Below are 22,411 nucleotides of genomic sequence, written 5' to 3' on the forward strand. Positions count from 1 at the left end.
CTGCTGCACCTCATGCAGTTAGTTGAGGCATTCTGCATGACAGAGCACCAGGCAGAGGTGTACTCCATGAGCCTTGCAGAGCAGATATGCATGAACTAGAGCTGCTCTCTCAACTGCTGGGGTTGTATCAGTGTAAAGCAGGTACAAGTTAAACTACCTCTAAGGTAAATGTATCAAATCATCTCATAATCCTCTTTTGAGTCATATTTTACCATTCTTCATCTCGTAGTACACAAGGGTGAACAGAAATTATCGGGCTCTGGTTTGCTACAGCCAGTGCTTGTTACACTGACATAATGTTTCCTGTCTCTCCGTGTCCTCACTCTTGATCCTAATAATTCTGTCTCCAGTTCCCTATCTTATTTCCTGCAGTAGGAACAAACATATAGTATGCTTCTCCTAGCTCGGTGAAGCTCTGAATTCAAATAACTGTAATAACTATATTAAGAAATATTTATGCTGTCAAATGTTTTTCTAGAATACCACAAACCATCAGCTTTTAGTACCAGTTAATTTTTACTACTTTATGTTTTACAAGTTCACTTTGTGTTCTTGATACAAAATAAATAATTCTTTGTCCTGCCTTTGTTTTAGAGTGGAATCATCTCAAATGTACCTCATACTTGATGAAAGTAGAGTAAGACAAAACGTCATGTCTGGCTTGGCAATATCCATTTCCATGTGTTACTAGATAAGGCTTGGGATCTGTGATGGGATGGCATATTGACCCCTCAGAAACAGCCTTTAGAGCATCTGTAAGAGTGAAATCTAGGAGTACCTAAACAGCTCTTCAAAATCTCCCCATAGACTTTTAAAGACTTTTAAAATGGACAGCAGAGTGGGCAGCATGGGGAAACAGGAGCTGCTGGTGAACCTGTACAGAATTCAAAAGTATGAAGGAAGATGGAAATGCAGCCAGGCTGCCAGAGGGGAACACCTACCTCAGCAGCACTGCTGAGCTGCTCCTCACTCTCCTCTGCCCTGAGCAAAAGGAGGTACTGGTGGGGGTCACTCTCATAATCCACACGCCGAGTTAGGCTGATCTCTCCTGTTGTCTGATCAATACTGAACAGACCCCCAGGATTAGTGAGCAAACTGTAGCTCAGGGATTTCTTTTGATATGACACAGCAGTGACTGTAAGAAAGCTGCAGTAAAAAAAAAATAAAAAGAGAGCACTCAAGGACATAATACAGCATTCTGAAAAATGTGACAAAAGCAATGTGTATCAGAAATTGTGCAACCCTGTAGGTCTGCTCAGAGGTATCCTCAATACAGCCAGTGACAGCTGTATCTAAACACCAAATTCAAGCATTTTGTTACACAGTGGTTCTATCACCTTGGGGTTAAACAGATAAAGACAGGATTCTTGGAAGCAGAACACAGTAAGGATTAAATATGCAGGAACAGAGGATTTAATTTTTGCTGCAACTGAATTTGCCTACTTCGATTTCCTTCTATGGTAGTGATGGTTTTCAGGCAGGAAACTAAAAGATAAAGCAAGATGAAAAAGATTTGTTTTAATAACAGCACAGTAAGTTTGCTGCAGTCATACCATCCTAAAGTTCCAATAGATAACTGCAAAAGGATAAAAGCTAGGCCCTAACAGCAGTGTGTGTTACAGCTTACACTGGACATGTATTTTTAACTCATCTGGTACTATCTTTTTTCCACCAAAGTCCAATGTGTTTAAAGCCTTCAAGTGGAAACACCCACAGTAACAAGTAAAAGAAGAAATTTAAAAGTAAATATTTTAAAAGGATTTAAACCAGAAAACTAATTCCTCAAGTTCTCTTGGTTTACCTTGCAAGTTTCTTAGGAAAAAGAATTCCGCCTCCTAGGAGAACCAACATGAACCTGTGGCAATTACAGTCAAAAAACCACAAACTACTTTTGTGCAAACTCCTTTTCCTCCCTCTGCATTCCCATGTAGCTATGTCTCACTTCCCTCTGGTGCAGTACTGAAGCAATGTACAACACTGCTGTAGGTCATTATTTCACTTTAGTTTTCTCCTGCATTTTCCTGTGCTGAGGTCTCACAGGCAGTTTCAGCCAGTGCAGGACTGCATTCCTGCCAACAGGAATTATTTTGCTCTCCTTCCAGCTTCCTGCTCTGGCTGCATGTTAAATCCACACCTCCTGTCCTGCAGCACTGCAAATCTCAAGGCCATGCTGGGAGCACATTTAACAACCCAACTGAAAACTTTTTTTTGCCCTTTTGGTCTTTGCAGGTCCTCAGCTCAGCCTGCCCATGCAGCTGCAGCTCATTGGTGTTACAGGCAGAGCAAAGGAAGGGAAAGATTTGGTAATGCTCCTCTGCCCAGCAGCAGCCTTAAATCAGGCTCTAATTAGGAAATCCTAGACCCAGAAATCCAGTGCATGACAGCAACTCTGTTCTGGTTTGGCAAATGCACTACACCTGCAAACTTAGGTATCTGGTCCAATTTAAGTATGAGAACTTTAGGATTCTAAATGGATTTTCATGGCTATTTCTGGTCAAGACATTAGAGAAACTACTTACTTTCATTGTCTATATTCAAACCTTTTCAGAGGTAATAACCACACAAAATACTTCATTCCTTTTGGATATTACTAACTATTTTGGTCAACTGACTAATCTAGTATCATCTAAGATGTTCAAACCTATTTCTAATAGTGATTAAAACGTTATTAATATTTTTTTTTTTATTCCAAACATTATTAACCCAATACAACAGGTACCTGTTAAATATTATAGTATTTTGTACTTACTCCATTTTTTATGCCTGTGCAATTTAATTTTATTGCAGCTTTAAAGAAAAAACTTGTTATCTACTAAAGTATTTTTTTAAATCTTCACAGTCCTTAGTTATTTAGACACTGTAAAACTGAATGTTGCAGACTGAACATTAACACCACAGATAATATAATATGAATAATAGTTGAAGTGCCACAAAAGGAACACATTGACTGGACAAAAGTACTCTCAATTCCAGTGGAAGAAAAAAATACCTGTAAGAAGAAAACAGTTTGGAAAAGAAGGGACTGAGTATTCAGGTGGATTTCTGCTACTAACATTTTCTGTGATATTTCAATTGATGTGGTTATGCAAAGGAGAGAGAAATAACATGACAAGTCCTGTGGCATCTTCATTTTAGCTCAGCTTGTCCTTGTGATGAAGGCAAGAAAAAAGAATCTTAGTCTTTCCAATTTTCAAGTGGTGGAAAAGGCACTTCTCCAAATTTGACATGTAAAATTAATGTATTCTTTCACACAAGGTATCTTTTCTCATGATGTAACAGTACTAATTTGTATTCTGCATTTTGTTTGAAAATTAAGAAACAATCAACATCTAATCCTTTCCATATAATTTCAAAAAGTAAGAAAGCACAGCTATTCAGTATCAGTTTTCCCTGATGTAAAAGGATGACTAAAACAATTCATCATTAAACTGTGTCTGGATCACTTCTATTCAGAGACCTCAATTGCTTCTCACAGTATTTATTTACGATTCCCAAACAATACAAGGCTCTGGGGAGATCAGCCAGAAGTCAAAACCAGGAGCAGAGGCTGACTGCATTATCTGGAGCTGTTACTTACGGCTCTCCTTGCGGGGTGCTCTCAGGAACATACACCAAGTATGACATGTTGGTGAACTGTGGTGGTCGAAATCCAGCAATTACAGAAACAGAGGCTGGGGATCCTCTGCTGCCAAGTTTATCTGCTGCTAGTACAGTCAGCAAATACTCCTTGTCCCTCACCAATGGCAAACCCGTTGTTTTAATCCAGCCAGTGTCCTTCTCAACTTCAAATCTGTCTTCACCACCTAAAAGGAACACGTCCACAAATTGTCATCAGTGAGAACATGTTTACTTGATTAAAATTAGGAGAATACAGTGTCAATTCCCAAGCTGGCTTTGGCTTAGGATCAGCATGCACACTAAGGTTCAAAGGTTTGTTTAGAACTTAGAAATCAGTCATTACATTCATCAATCATGATTGCACTTCAAAATTCCATTTCACTCTCTGGATAATTATCATTCTTCTTTTTCACTGAATTATAAAATGGTTTGGATTGGAAGAGACCCTAAAGTTCATCTCATTCCACCCCCTGCTATGGGCAGGGACACCTCCTACAAGACCAGCTTGCTCCAAGCCCCAGTGTCCAACCTGGCCTTGGGCACTGCCAGGCATCCAGGGGGAGCACAGCTGCTCTGGGCACCCTGTCTCCCCACCCTCACAGGGAAGAATTTCTTCCCAATATCCCACCTAAACCTACTCTCTGTCAGTTTAAAGCCATGCCCCCTTGTCCTGTCACTCCAGGTTCTTCTGAATAGTCTCTCTTCATCTTTCTTTTATCCTCCAAAACTTTGCTGTTGCTTGACCCCAAGTATCCCTTACCAGAAAATACTCCACTGGTATTGTTGCTTCCCAGACACACAATGTATTTTCACCGAGTTTATACAATCTTTGCACAAACCAGACCTTTAAAAGTTTGCTAAAAATGAAACAGAACACTATTCCCACAGGGGATAGGAACATTAACCCTCCTCTCCACCCAACAATCTCCTCCACAGACTGTCTCATAAATACAGCCCCCATTGCCACCCCCTTGCCAAAGCCTTGGGATTACTGACTGCTCCAGTCCTCATCCCCAAGGATATATATTGGCAGGAACTCAACTTGGAAAAGAAATCTGTCCATACATCAATAAAAATTGATTTTTCTCACACAGAGAGCTGAAGGTGTATGAACCTTTTGCAAGAAGAAAGGAAAATAAAGCTGAGGATGAAAAAGTAACAATAGGGAGGCATAATACTCAGGGAACGGGAGGGTTAAAATTTACCTTCCAAGAGAAAATATTCTACAGTTCCATGGATCCCTTCATCTGCATCCACAGCAAGCAGCTTGTACACTTCAGTACCTCCTGCAGCCTCAGGGGAAACCACAGCCAGGAAGGGGATGGGCTCCATGGCCCATTCAGGGACATTGTCATTCACATCTGTCACAGTAAGTGACACGTGCACCAAGTACCAATCCTTCCCTAAAGGCCACAGGAAAAGGAAGAAATTGTTAGACAACTACTTCATAGCACTGAGAGTAACAGAGACCTATCACAACCTGAGTGTGCACTCTCTGCAATACTGCTGGCATGTAATCCAGAAAAACCTGGAGTCTGAAATTCTTCTGGAATGAAGACACAATGTGGAGAAGAAATAACCAGCACAAGCACTGCTGAACTGCAAGATTGGGGCCACCCATATCACATTCTTCTGAGATGTCCTCTTAGGAAAAATCACAGATTCTTAAATTTTCAAAATTTTTAAATACCTGGTTTCTAAAAAGTGTTTTCTTTTATTCCTGAAGAAGGAAAAAAAAAAAGCATCAAATGTTTTGTTTATGCAAAGTTACAGCAAGTCTGAATTTTGAAAACTAAATACTTGATGCCAAAAAATTCTAATCTACCTACCCAGTGATTTGCCCTTCTATAAAGTTCACTGAAATCCTACTACAGTTTTCACTCTTAAGTTTAAATATTATTAAATATATACAATCAAAATCCATAAGAACAAACCACCACAAAATGGAACTATCAAATTTTCTAAACATCAACAGCATAAGATCCTTAAAAATGAGGAAAAAGTATTTCCTATACTTTTAGATTATTAAATTAACCCATGAAATAGCAGACCTTCTAACAAGTAATAAATATCAGCCAGGTATTGCTGAAAAGGTGGTAGAAAGGACACTTAAGGCAGTGATGGAACAAAGGGTTTTTTTTTTTTTTAAACTGATAATTATCAGTAATATCAGGGAGCACAGTATGAATAAAACTTGGCCTGTGGGTCAGTTTGGCTTCCTGCAGACTGGCATTGACCTTGTAAACAGTTCTGCTACAGAAACCAGGCTGAATGTTCCTGCAGCCCATATTCAATGCCTCTGGCTTCAAAAAAGGCAGCACAACTGCACTGGCACTGCACTGTGCTCCAGCCTGGAATATGGCCCAGGTAAAAACAGCCATGTACACTTACAACATGACTTACCCACAAGCTTAATAATGGATGTAAAGTCAGAATTTTTAAAGCTGATGGTGTTAATGCTTGATTTCAGTGTTGATTTATTATTTATACGCACATGAAAACATATGGACAAGCATTTATTTTCAAAAAAGCTCTACAGGAACTGAAACAAAATGCAAAAAGGAACATCTAAAACTACCAGTTTTAATTTAAATCTAATTAAAAATACAAAGACCTTAGTATTTAAGTATATATTGTAATAGAAAATGCTGCCAAAATATCTAATCTTGCAGGCAGTGTTATGTCACTAAGGAAGCCTGTTCTCCCAGGAAGTTCATTTAGGCTGTACTCATTCTCCCTCTCTATTGCAGAGTGACATCCCTCTAAAAAACATCCATATTCCAACTAAAATCTGTTCCCTTGTGTGAGGTGTGCATTTACAGATGTTATCTCTTCACTCCCACAGAAGCACCAGCTCTTGCAGCTTCACCTTTCCACACTCAGAAGCTGCTGTCTGCTGGCACATGGCAATTTTAGCACAGCATATCAGAATCTGCCATCTGTGAACAACCAGTTCATGGACTGTTGTAAAGGAAACTCCTTGGTGTTGTAACTGGCAAAGTCAAATATAAGTTTCTTAGTTTAGATTCCTGAGACTTAATCCATCACGACCTCTGAGTACGTTCTATTTTTACCCAGAAAAAATCAGCAGTCAACCAGGATAATCACTGAGGCTCTCTTGAGTTCACCTTGTAAAATTGCATTAATTCATCTGTATTTTAAGTCTGTGAGTGGGCACATGGCCCTGCACCCAGAACTTAACATTCCAGGGAGTATAATGTCAGTTTACAGTAGCACGTTTAAAAGAAAAAAAGTGCCTATAACAAAACCCAAGATCTAATTTATCAAACAGTAAATTACAGAACTTATTAGTTACCTGAAACAGAACCTGTATTGGGTTTGCCCATTAAACATGCCTTGTACCACTGCAGAACATGGATACATGCAACATGTGTTCTGATATTTTTATGGCAAAATTCCCAGTTACCATTTGCATCCAAGCCTTCCTGTGAGACCACCTGTGTGTTATGTATTACTGCACCCCTGCAGACAGAAGTGTTGGGAGTCCCAGTGGGACTCAATTCAGCTTCTGTAGATAGATGTTCTTTAAAGCAGTTCCAGGTATAATTCCCTTCAGACTCTGAAAGCCACTTCTTTACCTTCTCCTCTCTGTAGCATCAAAAAAAAAAAAAAAAAAAAAAAGGTACAAGAAGCTGAAAAAAACCTTTAAAAACCCCCATATATGTCAAAAGCAGCAGCATGTGTATTACTTCTCACTACTATACTAAATAGTACCAGATGTGTTTTAAATAGTCTTGTTCTCATGTCAAAACACGTGTCCCAAAAGTCCCAGGTCGGCCAGTCCAAGACACCTGAAGAAAATGCAGAGGAGGGAGTATGCTGGACATTGATCCGAGGTTAAAACACACCACAGCAGCCCACACCAAGGTAAGTGCTAAATGAGAAGTGCCAAATGCAATCAGTGACTGTTTGAACATGACTGAAATTTCAATTAAAAGGTGTCCAGACAGAGTAGTTGCAAAAGGGAGAAGTTGATGTCTGTTGCCTGTCTCTTCTCCAAAGAACAGCTCAGGTGGAAGCTGCCCCAAGTTTGTAAATACCCACTATTAGCCTAGTTTGCCTGGGCATACTGTGGGCTTAAAGTAGCTGCACTAAATTAGAAGCTGAGTTAAGAACCTTTGAATGCTACCTTGGTAACCCTGCTAAGAGTAGAAAGGTTACTGATGTTTGTCTCTCTGGAGTCTGGAAATCACTCTTCTAATCAGCCCCTGAACTCATTCTGGTTCAAGTCCTGTTAGACTTCCTAACACACATGTATTATGCTTTCCTCTGTCAAAATTAAGTCCCAATTTAAGAATAATTAATTTTTATTAAAGTAGCAATAATGAATCTGGTTACAAATCCCACTTTCATCACTTAACCAATGCCAATTCATTGAAAATTAATATGCTGACACTTACAATATAGTTGTAACTGAGAAGAAGTTGTAAAAAAACTCTGCAAAAGTGCATAAGGACCAAGCTTAATCCTCACACACTCTAGCAAACTTTATTGCTCAAAAACCCAAAGGACTTGGGCACATTCCTCCAGGTACTTACATTTTAGCATTTAAGAGACTTTAGTGTCTTGGCAAGACCAAAGATTTTAGCAATATGTTGGTTACCTCTAATACATGTGAATAATCTTAAGAATTTTGTTAGGACAGCCAGCAGGAACTGCAGTGCAGGTAATGGAAGACACAGGATTTAAGTGCCTCTCTTGACCAGCATCCATTTCCACTGCATATGACTTTACAGATCTTATTGGTATATTATCTTCTTCCATCAACCCCAGACAATCTGATTCATATGAAAAAATGTTGAATAAATCATCATGATTTCCCAGATAAAGGCAGTCTGGAGGAAAATGATTGCAAGTAAGTTTCCCCTTCCTTGACTGCATACCATACATCAAAGGAAAAACTACAGCAGAAACACCAAACAGGACTGGGCTTCCCTGCAGAGACCTGCAAATGTGACCTGACAACTTGTGGAAACAACATCAAGGTGTCCATTGAAGCATGACTGGACAAGGATTTGCCAGAGGACAGCAGTGTGATCAAGGGACTGACAGCAACAATAATGTCTGTGTAATATGTGGGTGTCTAGCAGGACAATGCATTAAGGATTTCAAAGTACGTGTTTGTGAACGTGATGTTTTCAAGCATAACTCCACATTCTAATTAGCACAGCAAGTATTTCCAAGTTTTTGCTTTATTGCCATTACTGCAACACACACAAAAGGCAGTCTCTTGTGTTTTGTAACTGACACAGCTTAAACAGACCTTAAACCAGATTTTCAACTCACTTTGAATAAAGTACATAAAATTAATTTTCTCCCTTACTTATGAAATTTTTTTGTACTTTAAGACAGTGGATGGATAGAAATTTTAGAAATATACACCTCTCTATAGTTCAGGTGCCTCAATGCCTCTGTCCATCAAACATCCCCCATATGCACCTTACAGATACATTAATTATATATGTTCATCAGTATATTAATAGAATAATTAATTATGTAAATTAATTATAAGGAATCTGCATTCATAAATTATTATTAATAGTAATTTATTAGTAATATATGTGCAGTAATATTGCTACATTATGGAAGAAAATAAAATGTTACAATTCCACTCAAATCTTAGCAGAAACAGCTTAAAATTGATAATCCTCTGTGGATTTGGGTTAAATCCTACCAACACACAGAGAGGTTCTACTGAAATTATCTGTTCCAAATACCAGGCCCTGACAACCAGTGGAGAGACCTGCCACTACATCCAGCAGTGCAAGTCAACCACTACTGAGATCCTAAGTCAGGAATCTGACCCAGGCTTCATTTTCCCAAAAAGAATTTCAAACTGTTGTGTAACACAATAAGAATTACAGCTGTCCCAGTATTAAATGCTAGATGCTTGACTTTCAAACCAGGCACACCATAGGTATCTTACACAATGTCATCCATTCAAAAGAAATCCTACTCAAAGGATGGTTCTGCTAATTAGATTGTTGGCACACACACAGATTTTGCATTTGACATATTTTCTTCCCAGCTTCAGACAACAGAAAAATTTAAATTGCTTTCTCACAGATACTGAGCAAGAGGAGATAAAGCACAAAATGGCCCTTGCTGATCACAAACATGACAGTAACATAACACTGGAACATCTAATGTCAAAAAGGAGTCTTTTTAGAAGTCATAGAGAAAATACTACTTCATATTCAAAAGGGTAAATCAAAGTATCTTTCCTCTTATTTTTCTTCAGTATGGAAACTAATGAAAACAGCTTCTGTAAGCAGATTGCTTTTCCCACATATTTGCAAACACCACTTATTTGCCCTTCACAGTATCAAATCTAAGCCCCCTCTACAGGTCTCTTTTCAATTTATACCAAAAACTAAAACTAAAATTATAAACTCTAGTCCAGAGGTTTTTCCTTCTTTAGCTGCTTAATTCCCTATTAGAGTCAATTCGTGTATCATCAAAAATCCTTCTTAGGGCAGCTCATCCCAAAGTCTGCTTTTTTTCTCTCCGATATTCCCTCCAGTTGGAATTACTTCCTTTTAACTTCATATTACTGACAAAAAGCTGCAGCACTGAAATTCATTCCCTATCACCAAAATCAATCTTCATAATCCACTGCTGAAACTTCATCATAGGTATCTATCTATAATTGCTTATTTTTCATGCCTATCCGTGGTTGAAAACTGATAAACAGAAGGATTTATTGTAGTGCCAACCACATTAGGTAAGGTAATACACTAGCTGGCCACGTTTCTGCTCACAGGAAATATATGATATGTCATCACTCATCACTTTCATCCTTTGGGGGAAAAAAAAGAAAAACAAAAAATTAATTAATTTGCTGGGAAGTTTAATCATAGTAAAAATGGAAATACATGGTAATGAGTCAGTAAAAAATAGACAAAGTCTCTAAAATATTTAAACAGCAATAACAACAACCAAACAAACAGGAAAAACACTCATAATACTATGAAGCTGGGTTACATTTCTCACAACAAATTTAAGATATAGAGAGGAACTTAGGGAGGGAAAGCCCTCTGAAAATCATTAACTTCTTTGGACAGTCCAAGTTAAAGACTTGTCAAACTTGAACATTAGAAACTTGAACATTACAGAAAGCAATCAGGTGTCTTGATGGGATAATGGTTCTCTTCTGCTTTAGGTTCTTCACAGCTTTACTGAATCCAGGCTTATCTGAAAAATCTCTTCTGTGATATTCACTATTAATTTTCTGGGAAAAGATTTTAACAAAGAAACACGAACCAGTTCCTCCAACCTGCTATTGCAGCTGGTTATAAAGGCTCATTGGATTGCAGAGAGATAAACTGATAAATCCTGCCATTTCAAACAGCAACTTGAAAAAAATATTCCCCCACCTACCAATAAAGATACACCAAAAGTGGCAAGAAGAAGGCAAAGGGTTTAATACTTATTCAGTTAAAAGCAACTCTTGAAGGCTCTTCTGGTTAAACGAAGCCTTGAAAATCATGTCTGCTGAAACTGACTGCAGTTTCAAACACTGTAGGTCAGAGCTGCCTTTAAAACCATCTCTTTTCACCATGTCAAATTTTAAAAGATGCTGTCAATCTGTGAAATCCAACATATTTTCAGACTTCTGATTGCATTAGGATTATATGACTCTCTTTTCTCTCAAAAATCCAATGGATAATTCTATAAGATGAGACCTGAAAATAAAATCCTTATATTCATTAAAAATGAAGGCTTCTGAAATGCAGGCTTCTCTGCATCACTGTAATTGATAAAACTGACAATGCCAGACTTAGTGATTTAAAAAATATGACAATAGAGAATATGTAGTTGAGTGAACATGTCTCTGAAATTGTGGACAAACATAATGGAATGGGAGAAGAGGTACTATATTATCATGATTAAACAACAATGGGTGAGAAGCTATGTTGCTCCTGGCATTTTCAGGTCATTACAATTTATTTTTAAAAGGAGATTAGGAGAGTGTTAAAAGTCTTGCAAGCCTTGAGTTTACTATTGCTATTACATACTGCCCTACATCCATCAGCAAATTAAGTATTCAAGCTGGTATTTTTCTTTATAGCTTGTGGGGTTTTTTAGGTTGCTTCTACTTCTTACCTTAAATAGACAAGTGTTTCTTGAAAACTCAGGAGGTTTTTGTTTGGGTTACTTCAAGTTAAATGTTTGGAGTTGGTTGAGAAGGTATCAAAGTTTTGAAGATTCTGCAAATATCATACTATGCTATTTTAAAACCTCACTGTATAATATGTCTTCATGTAAAATACCTACTGACATAGAGTTTGGGAAGATACATTTTCAGAAAAAAATCTAAATGCCCCAAGCCTCTATCTGCAATCAGGAGAAATCTCTTTTCCCATTTTCATACCATAACATGAGATAAAATCTACTGGTTATTGTACCCAGTCCTGCTGTATATCCTTCAAAAAAATAGGACAATTATGCACAAACATTTCTCTACTGTCATTTCTGAAAATTCCTGAGGTATATGATGGGCTACTTTTAAGTACAGTAGTTTGCTCATTCATAAAACATAAACCTTCTAAATAGATAACTTTGATGGGCTCAAGCTGGGGACAGCCCACGTTCTCTCCTATTATGCCTCATCTTTTTTGCAGACAGAATAATGACAGCCTGGCATGTCTCTGCTCCTTATCATCATATGGCTTTTAAAATAGAAGTTAAAGCAAACCAGAAAACTAAAGAAAGCATCAGAGGAGCTCAATGATAATGGCAGAAAGGATATTAGCATAAATAACCAATTAAAAGCCATTAAGATGATGACAATGTTATCAGGGACTTCCCAGTGTGGCATCAATCTTCTAAGGATGGCATTCAGGGAAACCAAGCATGTCCAGATCTGAAATAATGACTGCAAATTAATAATCACAACAGACATCCTTAAATAACAAAACGTGTGTCTTAATGAATTGCTATTGGTTGCCAAAAAGCACAATCATAAGTAGAACTTGGCTAAAGCAGGGGCAGCTGCTGTGCCACTGTAAGATGGGAAGTTCTCTTGAAATTTTCCTTAAAATTTCTTGGGGAAAATCCAGCTTGTTTCTCTGAAGTCTTTCATGTGCAAGGGAAAAAAAAAAAATAAAATAAAGATAAAAATGCCACCACAATCAGTAGCTTCACCAAGAGAGACTGCTGTAGTTCCTTGGATCATTCTGGAATCATAGAATGATTCGGGTTGGAAAGGACCTTAGAGCTCATCTCATTCCAAACTCCTACCATGGGCTACCTCCCACTAGACAAGGCTGCTCCAGGCCCCATCCAACCTGGCTGTATGTTCTATAATTTATTAGCACTATCAAATTGTCAAATTTGTGCTGAAATTTAGTTAGATCTTGAGAGAAAAAGAAATTAACTTCTTTTGAAGAAACTGAATGTTTGAGATGATAAACAGCCAGAAGATCGAAACAGCTTTGGTGTTCAAGTCATAACAGTCTCAGAAAGATGTTTTTATCTGACTGCTTGGAACAGAAAGCAGAAAATTTCAAAATATTCAGACTGATCAAACATGAAGATGGTGCTCCACAGCTTCCTCAGACATTCCTTTCTACCACAAATCAGCAACATTCCAAGCCTGTAAACACCCATAGCTGTCCTGAATGCACAAAGAACACACTTTTTTTAAACTTAATTGCATGAAATCCACTGCAGTTTAATGAAACCCATCTGCTGGATAATAGATGATGATTTCAACTTAAGCTCAGCTTGAAGTGTAGCTGTTAACAGCTGTAATTCATGAAAGAGGTAATAAGAAATGTAAAAGGCAAAACATCACCCAGAAGCTACTTAATTCTTAGGGATGATCCCCCCCCCCCCCAAATCAATACAGCTAGTAAGGGACTAAGGCCTTGGATAAAATTAAAACAGATGATCCTTGACTTCCAAGCATGAAGTCCTTCAAGGTGAAAATATTACTAAAACTGGTATCTCTACTCTCTATGCTGATTTGAACAGAATAAATATATTTAAAATCCAAGTGATGCTGTTAACTGTTGGAAGGCATGTCAAACATCACCCTCAGTGAATGCCCTGATAAAAAAAAATGAATGACAGGAGATTACAAAGCTAATGCCCATGGATCAAGCCAGGTCAAGGGAGCTTGAGACAGCAGGATTAGAGAGGCGGGATCTTTAATGCACTTCCCCAAGCACTAATGGAATAATAATGGCTCCTTCTCAAATTAAATGCTACCCCATGTTGAAATATTAATGTGTATGACAGTCTAAGAAATTTTTCCTTCTGCTCACTGGGAAAAAACTTAAAATAGCATTATGCTTTTGCAAAGAATAAATTGGGTCCCAGTAAATTGAATGGCATAAAATCCTGAAATGCCATAAAAAAAAAAAATGTGAGCATAACCATCAGTTCTTCCAGGCAAGGTTAACTGAAGAATGTAACCCAGGGCAGAGTGATCAGTGGGGTCTGTAGAGCAAACTCCTCCTCAAGGACTATGTGCCAAAAAACATGGTAAGCCCTGAAATTCTAGCATTCTCTTTAGCATTTCATAGCACAAACTAATGCACAAGATTTTCCTGGTGTTTGCCTTTGGTTTGGGGCTGTAAATTTTGTTGTTTCATTTCTTTTCTTTTGGATAAAATGTTTGCTAATTATGAAAAATGTAAAGATAATGGCCACACTTTGATTTCAAGTGCTTTCAGCTCTCAAGATTGATTTTTCTGTCCACTGTCAAGGCAGAACCTCACAGCACCTGAAGGAACCTGCAAGAGAGCCAGAGGGACACCCTTTGTCAGGAATTGCAGTGACAAGAATAGGAGCAATGGGTACAAATTGAAAGAGGGGAAATTTAGGTTAGGATATTAGGAAGAAATCTTTTACTGTGAGGGTGGTGTGAGACTGGAACAGGTGTCTCAGGGAGGTTGTGGATGATCTCAGCCTGGCAGTGTTCAAGTCCAGGTTGGATAAGAGCTCACCTGAGCTGAAATACCAACCAAGGCTCTATGTCCTCTCTTGCCCAGGTCCTGAAATTCCTCCACAGGCACAGGAGAGCCCAAGCTCATTCCATTAAAAAAGCACTGAGCACTACAGGTCCAGATTTTTCTGTTGCTACTTTCTAGTGACTAATTACTGCCTCCAGAAAACAAAAAGTATGATAAAACTAAGTCTACAAAGTATCAAAAAGAGAGATACATAATGAATAAACAGAACTAGTAGCATAATATTCCTCTACAGATTGCAATTATTTTTACTGTAGCAGTAATATAGACCAAATTGTTACTTCAAAGGATAAAAACAAAGACTGGTTTTGGCATCCACATTAAAACAAAACCACGACATTGATAACCAAAATATGTCCAGTCACAAAGCATTAGTAATGATGATAATTATAGTAGTGATTTGTGCACATCACTACCAAAAAAATCTTAGAGCTCAACTGCAGCTTTGCCAGAAAACCTCTACCCTGAATGCTGACAAGTTCTTCATACTGCAAAAGCCCCTAAAATCTACCCTGACATGTGAAAACATAGACCAGGACAGAGTCTTCAGTCTACCGAGAAATACTCCAGGCAGTGAATTTTACATTGGTAGGTACTCACCAGGCCAAGTGGAGTGAGCTCACTTAACTCATACCTTCAACCAAATGTAGCTCAGAGAGAGAAAACCCTTCCTTGTCATGAATATGTGGAAAATATCTGGATATTGAGATGCTAAAGGTCTGGTTGCACCTGGAACAGCACCCCTGCACACTGCTGTGTTGATTATCCAGGACAGAAGTGAGAGGAAGTAAACAGAAAAATATTCAAAATTCTATTTTAGCTGAAGGGGAAAAAAGAAACAAACATACAGCCTGCTACATGTCACTTGAAGAAAAGTTAATTCAGGCAAAGGATATCTGTACAGTCCTATTTATGAACTAAAGAGTGGGGTCTGTCAAACTAGGAAGAAACTGCTCAATGTTGCTTTATTACCATATACTCATCTTCTTGCTACTATTTTGAGAATGCTCTGTCGGACAATAAATAAATAAATATCAGTTATCATGTCCAGAGATGGATTAGAATCACTTGTGGCACAATGCTAAACTACATGGAAAAGATAAAGGAAAAGAGGGTAGACTTTATATGTTAAAGTACTTAAACATCTTGTCTTATCCTTGATATCATTGCCTGAGTTGAAGAAGAGAGTAATGACAGAACTAATTATTGGTTCATTTTCAGTTCTCCGTTACCAGACAGCAAGAATAGTGGAAAGTGAAAAAAAAAATAAATTAATACAACTTTATACCACTTGAAAAGAAATAGATACCTGATTATCATAAGCTCTAATAGTAGAAACCCACAGCTATTTAAATATTTATGGATTTGTGTAATGCAAAATAAGTGACCACAAATGTTAAAAGCAAAGTAACCAAACTTGAGAAAGAACCTGACCTTGAACTTTTATTCACAACAAAATTCTGTGTAGTCATCTCCACACTTTAATTCATCCTGAAAGTTCACTTTTGTATATACTGTCTTTTGTCCTGGTGCTTTTACAATATTCTGTATCTATTTCAGACTAAGGAAAGCACATAGATGCCTAGCATAACTTTCTTCTACCCCTTCCTTTTGGTTTTCTCTTCTCAGATTTCTCAGTTTGGATTGTGAGTAAGGAGAAAGACAGAACTTTCTAAATCTGTTTCAAAGTATTATGTTAAATGTATTTTTACTCCTATAGGAGTATGAAAGAATTCTGCAACTTGAAAGAGTTTAGAAAGTATCGAGTAATTATTAACATTTAATTGATCAAAGCAATAGTATTAATAAGATGTATTTTGAATTTAGTATCCTTGAAACCACAAAATTTAAAATCACCACAAGTATGGCATTTGGACTGCCCACAATTAATTGCTGTCTTCTTAATCTCAGAGTCAGAACTCAGTCCTACACATTTCTTAAGAGGTTTACTCTCTCACTACTACATACTACCAGCAGTTATATATTAGGCTAGTGGAAAATGCTCCAAACTACTTAGTGAAACTACATGATGGTAAAAAAAATTCCCTAAAATTAGGTTAAAACTTGTTTCAGAATTTTTTAACTGCATTAGCAAGCATTGTTTTGGAAGTGAAATCTCTGGTATGACAGAATGACAAGCTTTGTTCCAGGCAACCTCAGACTTCTATATTAGACTGGGTAAGGGTAAAAAAACGATGACAAAGGTGAGACCAGCATTAACCGGAGGCAAGGTTATCTACAACTTCTCTAACAACGTTTCTCGATCCTGACAGAGGGAACTGTGATACCGGCAAAGGGCTGGAAGTTGAGCTACGTGACAGAGTGGGTGAACATCCCAGCGGCACACTCGGATTGCCCCGATGGATTCTGTCACTGCCCCGGAGCAATGACATTCCCTTTGGCAGGTAGCCTTGCTCAAGACCGAGTAGCGGGGGTGGGACACACAAAGTGCTGTGTTTGGAAATTGGTCTATCAAGCTCTTGGTCTACAGCCAAAGCTCAGGCTAGCACACAGCACAAAGCCAGTGCAAGTGACTGACACCAGCACGCGACAGCGACAGGCACGACAAAACCCCCGAGAGAAGGAGAGGAGGATCTGAGAGCTGCTCCTCAGGACCCGAGCGAAAGGAGCTGCTGGTGCAGCCTGCTTCACCCGTGTCACCGAAACTGTCAGCGCTAATTAGAGCCCCGCAGGCATCCGCAGGGATTTCACAGACACCGAGGAATAAACTGCCTCTCACTCCTATGGGCAGCCCCTCAGTCAGAAACAGGAGAGATAAGGGACAGGAATCGCGTGGGAAGCTTTTCATCTCTCCCGCCCGCGCTGCTCTGTGGCTGAGGGAAATCACTCTGAGCAGCTGCACTGCTGAGCAATTAATCGTTTTCACAACCACTAGAAGTACCATCATGCCAAACACTTCCTGAACCTGTTCAAGACTGAATTAGACCAAACAACTCATCTCTTCTGATAAGATTTTCTCCAGAATACTCATTCTGGGCAATCTTTGGAAGCTTGTTACAATCGCAAGTAACATAAAAATAAAAAAAGCGACATGATCAATATGAACAGATATCCACCATTCATAAATTAAAAATATGTTTAAACTGATCTGTATGTTTGTAAGTGAAAAATATTAAGCAAGATGACAATTGAAAAGGAAAAGAGAATTTTAAAAAGCAGTACTTGTAATCAGTAAATGAAATTAGGTATTCCATCAAAGTAAGAGCTTGTGAAAAATGACAATTTAAGACAAATTAAGATGTTCCATTTTAATGGAGCACATTGAACTCCTGAGATATTTTTTTAAAAAGTAAAGCTGCTTAAACACAAAGGCTCCAGTCCTGCAAAACTCCACATCATGCTCGTGAGTTAAACATGCTCAACTTTAATAATGACTCGAAACTCAATGGCATCCTTCAGCTGCATGCTTCAAGTTAGGCACTTACAGGATGAGAGCTATAGACAACATTAACAACAAACACCTGTGTGTAAGAAGCACGCTGTATCTAACATACTGTGCCTCAACCACTCACTAACAATTAAGAATTCTAACCGGTGAAACACTTCAAATTCTGCTGAACACCTTACTGCTCCAAGCATTTTCACACAGCTGTACAGTTCACTTTTCCTAAGCTGCACAGTGTCTCCTAATCACTTTTGGTGTTTTTAATAGTGATGGTTTACAGAGTTTAAAGACCAAAAGTACAATCCACAACACTGCATACGACACCTGATGCTAAACCATCGTTAGGTGTTGCTTGTCACCCGGAGACAAACTATCCTCCAACTCCCTGCTGGGACAAGACAACTGCTCGTCTGAGACTTTGCCTCGCACCCACCTCGGCGCTCCTGGACGCGGACAACGAGTTCCCAGGCGGCCACCGCCTCCCTGTCCAGGGCCGCGCGCAGCGTCACCTCGCCGCTCTCTCGCTCCACGCTCACCGGCGACTCCTCGACGGGCGGCGAAAGCAGCTCGAACCAGGCGGAGGCGAAGCGCGCGGGGGCCAGGGTGGCCAGGCGGGTGCCCGGGCGGGCGTCCTCGGGCAGGGCGAGCGCCAGGGGAGCGGCGGGCGGCAGCGCGGCCCGGCGGCGGCGGGGCGGCGGCGGCGGGAGGCGCTTGGGCTGCGGCAGCACCTCCAGCTCCAGAGGCTCGCTGAGCAGCGCGGGCCGGCCGCGGTCCCGCGCGTAGAGGCGCAGCGGGATGGGAGCGCGCAGGTGGAGCAGCGAGCTCACCAGCACCACGCGCCCGCTGCGCGGCACCACGAAGAAGTGCGCGCTGCGCGGGAGGGCGAAGTAGCGCAGCTCCGCGTTGGCGCCCGCGTCCGCGTCCTCGGCCCGCGCCTGCCACACCTGGGACTTGAGCGCCAGCGTCTCCTCCACGCGGAGCTGCGCGGAACCGGGGCCCACGAAGCGGGGCGCGTTGTCGTTGTCATCCAGGACGCGCACGGTGAGCGCGGCCAGCTCCGCGGGCTCGGCGCCCTGGGGCGCACAGCGCTTGCAGCACAGCCCCAGGCGCAGCGAGTAGAGCGCCCGCGCCTCGCGGTCCAGCGGGCGGCGGGTGCGCAGCCACACGCGGGCCGTGCGCGCGTCCAGCGATACCTGGAAGTGCGAGTGTCCCTCGCCCAGCAGCTGCAGGTGCCAGCGGCGCCCCTGCACCTTGGCGCACCAGGGCTCGGGCCCCAGCCGCGTCAGGGGGATGCTGAGCCCGCGCACCCGCGTGCCCGCCGGCCGGTTCTCCGCGACGTGCCCGTCGAACGAGGGTGTCCTGCGCGGGGCGGCGGCCAGAGCCCAGCACAGCAGCAGGCAGCCGGCGGCGCGCCGGGCTCCGCGCCGCGCTCCGCGGGGGCCCATACCGGCTGCGAGCGGCGGCGGCTGCGGGCGGGAGCGCGGCGCTCCCCGCGCTGCCCGGCCCGGCCCTGCCCGCAGTGGGCGGGCGGGGAGGGGCTGGGGCAGCGGGGCCGCTCCCGCCCCCGCCCTGCCTTCTCCCGGTCCGAGTGCGCGCGGAACGAGCCGTCCCGTGCGCCTGCTTTGGGATGTCCCCACTGGGCGAACCGCCCAAATGTCCCAATGATGTAACAATCTACCGCTCGCTTTACCTCCTCCATCCAGCCCGCTCTTTCCTCAGCAGCCGAGCTCTTCGTCTGCGCGCCGCGGGCATCAGTGCACAGGTGATGTCCTGCAGTCTTGTCAAACAGGCTCCTCCAGCACTCCGGTGTCCCCTGAAAACATTGAATTGTTGATTTCTAGAAAGCTACCTATTCTGAAATGCCAGTTTTGCTCCCAGTTTGTACCTGAGCGCTGTCACTGACCTAAAGTCACATTTTTGGTCAATTAATCAGCTCCCATACACCTGCCGATTTGTGAAGGTAAAAAAATCTTGATGAAACGTAACTTGACTAAAGAATGTTTCTGGTGATGACCAGAGGGGAATATAATTCAACAGTTATTTGCCTGTTTGGATTTTTGGAGTAAAACTTAAAACCCAATAAAACTAAATTTCGCCATGTTATGACTACATAAATCAGTGATGTTGTACAAAAAGTTACTAGATTATGCAATTCCTCTTCAAAACAGATCAGTGCTTTCAAGAATAAAGTCCAACACAATATAAAATGGGGATTCGCTGTGTTTATGTGGTACATGAATCATTTAAGATTAAGAATCGTTCTGAGATTAAAGAACAGCAAAATAATAAAAGATATTCCATGTTGGTCACATTACTCAAATTTCATGAGACTGGATAATATTCACATTTCTTATAAAACAGTGCATTTCCTTTATGTGTGCCACCCAAGACTGTAAAAAAGTTTATAGACACAAAATTGTGCCTTTCTGTAACTTTTCAGAGAAACTGATTGACTTTTTGGGGAATTGGCAGTCCAGGATCAAGTAGGAAGCCTATGGGAGACTCAGAATGAAAAATGCAAGTGCTCTACTTTTACCAGTGGGGAGTCACCATCTCCATTTCATCCTGCAAGCAATCCAGGAGATACAAATCATCAACTTCACACATTAATATATTCTCTCCAGTTACACCTCACATTGAGATGTCTCTATAAAAGCACCCTCCTATATGGGATGTTATCTTCAGTGCTTTTGTGCAGGCTCTTCTTTGCCTTAAAACAGAAAATTTGTGAGGTCTGTGGATATGTACAGAGGAAAGGGCAATAAAGAATGGAATGGGATGGGAAGAACCCATAATTTGGTCACAAAGATTTACACGGCTTGAAGATAAAAGGATTTTTTCCAAGAGTTTCTTAACTAGTAGGATACTACAAGGAATCTACAATTAGTATTTGATCAATTTTTTATCAAACCATTTTATGAGAGCATTTTAGTGAGTTCTGTTTTCTACATCCACTAGGATTTTCCTCTGTAAAAACATACCAGAAACAGTACTATATTTTGCAAGGTCTTTTACTTCTGCATCAGAAGTTCAACAGATAAGTAATTTAAACACACATGTGGTTGTATCAGACTAAAGATGAGCCTCATTCATGATTTCAAATGCAGAACTCAACCTACATTATCCTAATCAGCACATGGACAGGAACCTGGGAGACTGCACAAGGTTTTTGGAAAAAAATAGAGACCTTATACCACTGCTCATTGAAAAAATAAAAGGATGTTGTTTTATACGTCATTGCCCTGTGGTAATCATAAATACTTGACACTCATTAACCCTATTACCAATTCTGCAAATCAGTGAGAATCTGAATTGGTGCCCAGGATATTGTATAGTCAGAGTCCTTTTGCCTTCAGCCTACCTCCAGAAATCCTGACCACAGTGGCTTTGCAGTAAAATCTCCTCAGGTCTTCTACTTCAGAAGTTTGTTGAGATCTAGAAGATAATAAACCTTCACATCATTTGCTTCCTTTTCCTGTCTGTTGAACAGCACTCTCTGAGATCTCATCAGGGTTCTATGTATATTCCAGACCATTCTCCCATTTACAAAATCTTTTATTTCTATTACCTCTAAATTTTGATTTGTCAAGATTCACCAGTTCTTGCATTAAAGCAAGAATTTTTTTTTTTTTTTGGTCCTGCCTTGGATTACATATGTGCATCTTTTATTACAGTAACTTGAAATTTGCCTCTCTTATCTCTGTAAAATCCAGAATTTACAACCCTCAAGGTACACATAACATACCTGAGAGTAAAACTGCTGCCCAGGCTCACAGATTCTGCACAGATTCTTGCAAGCCTGGAGTGCAGGTGAGCATCATTTCCAGAGATCTCACATGACCACAGATATCTCCTGGTCACACACAGCATCTGGTTAAACCAACCTGCTGGTTACTGAGGTTCACCCATATGATCAGGTGATGGCAAGGCCAAGACAAAATCATAATCTCTGTCAATGTTATGAATTAATGTTTGGAAATTACTGAAATGTAACAGTCTGTAACTTAGTGATTTATATATAAACAAATAAAAAAAAAATCATGACAAGCATTTGATGCAGAATTTGCAGTTTACAAAGTAGAATTCCTCTGAAATATGAGCAGGAAACATTCTGAGGAAAATTTGCCTTAACCTTATGGGACTGCAGTGTCAATATTGAGGCAGGAGAGAAGAACAAGACACTCTTCCTGGTTTACATACACCTTGTAGCTGAAGAGCAGGATGGCTTAGGGAAAAGTGGGACAATCAACTTTGCTTTTGATCAAAAGGCAAATATGCCTGAAGCAGTGAGTGCTCTTGACTGCCACATACTCAATAGTTGGCTTTCCAGGAGAAGAAAAGGGCTGGAAGTCCCCTAGGATCTTTTACTATAAATAACTGTAAATAT

At 40.5% G+C, this 22,411-nt stretch overlaps 1 protein-coding gene across 3 annotated transcripts in view; it reads right to left on the reverse strand.

Annotated features, from left to right (window-relative positions):
• Positions 1 to 19,607, reverse strand: part of LOC306806989 (neural-cadherin-like) — a 61,291-nt gene extending 41,684 nt beyond the window's left edge. For all 3 annotated transcript variants that reach the window (XM_079316187.1, XM_079316188.1, XM_079316189.1), the window contains exons 1-4: positions 18,458 to 19,607; positions 4,824 to 5,021; positions 3,578 to 3,803; positions 942 to 1,146 (exon numbers count right to left, since the gene is read on the reverse strand). In XM_079316187.1, the coding sequence (XP_079172313.1) occupies positions 942 to 1,146; positions 3,578 to 3,803; positions 4,824 to 5,021; positions 18,458 to 19,469 (1,641 nt within the window). In that variant the 5' untranslated portion in view covers positions 19,470 to 19,607. The remainder of the gene's footprint in view (positions 1 to 941; positions 1,147 to 3,577; positions 3,804 to 4,823; positions 5,022 to 18,457) is intronic.
• Positions 19,608 to 22,411: the final 2,804 nt, after the last annotated feature.

Source organism: Erithacus rubecula, assembly GCF_903797595.1.
Source record: "Erithacus rubecula genome assembly, chromosome: 12".
Classification (NCBI taxonomy): Eukaryota; Metazoa; Chordata; class Aves; order Passeriformes; family Muscicapidae; genus Erithacus; species Erithacus rubecula.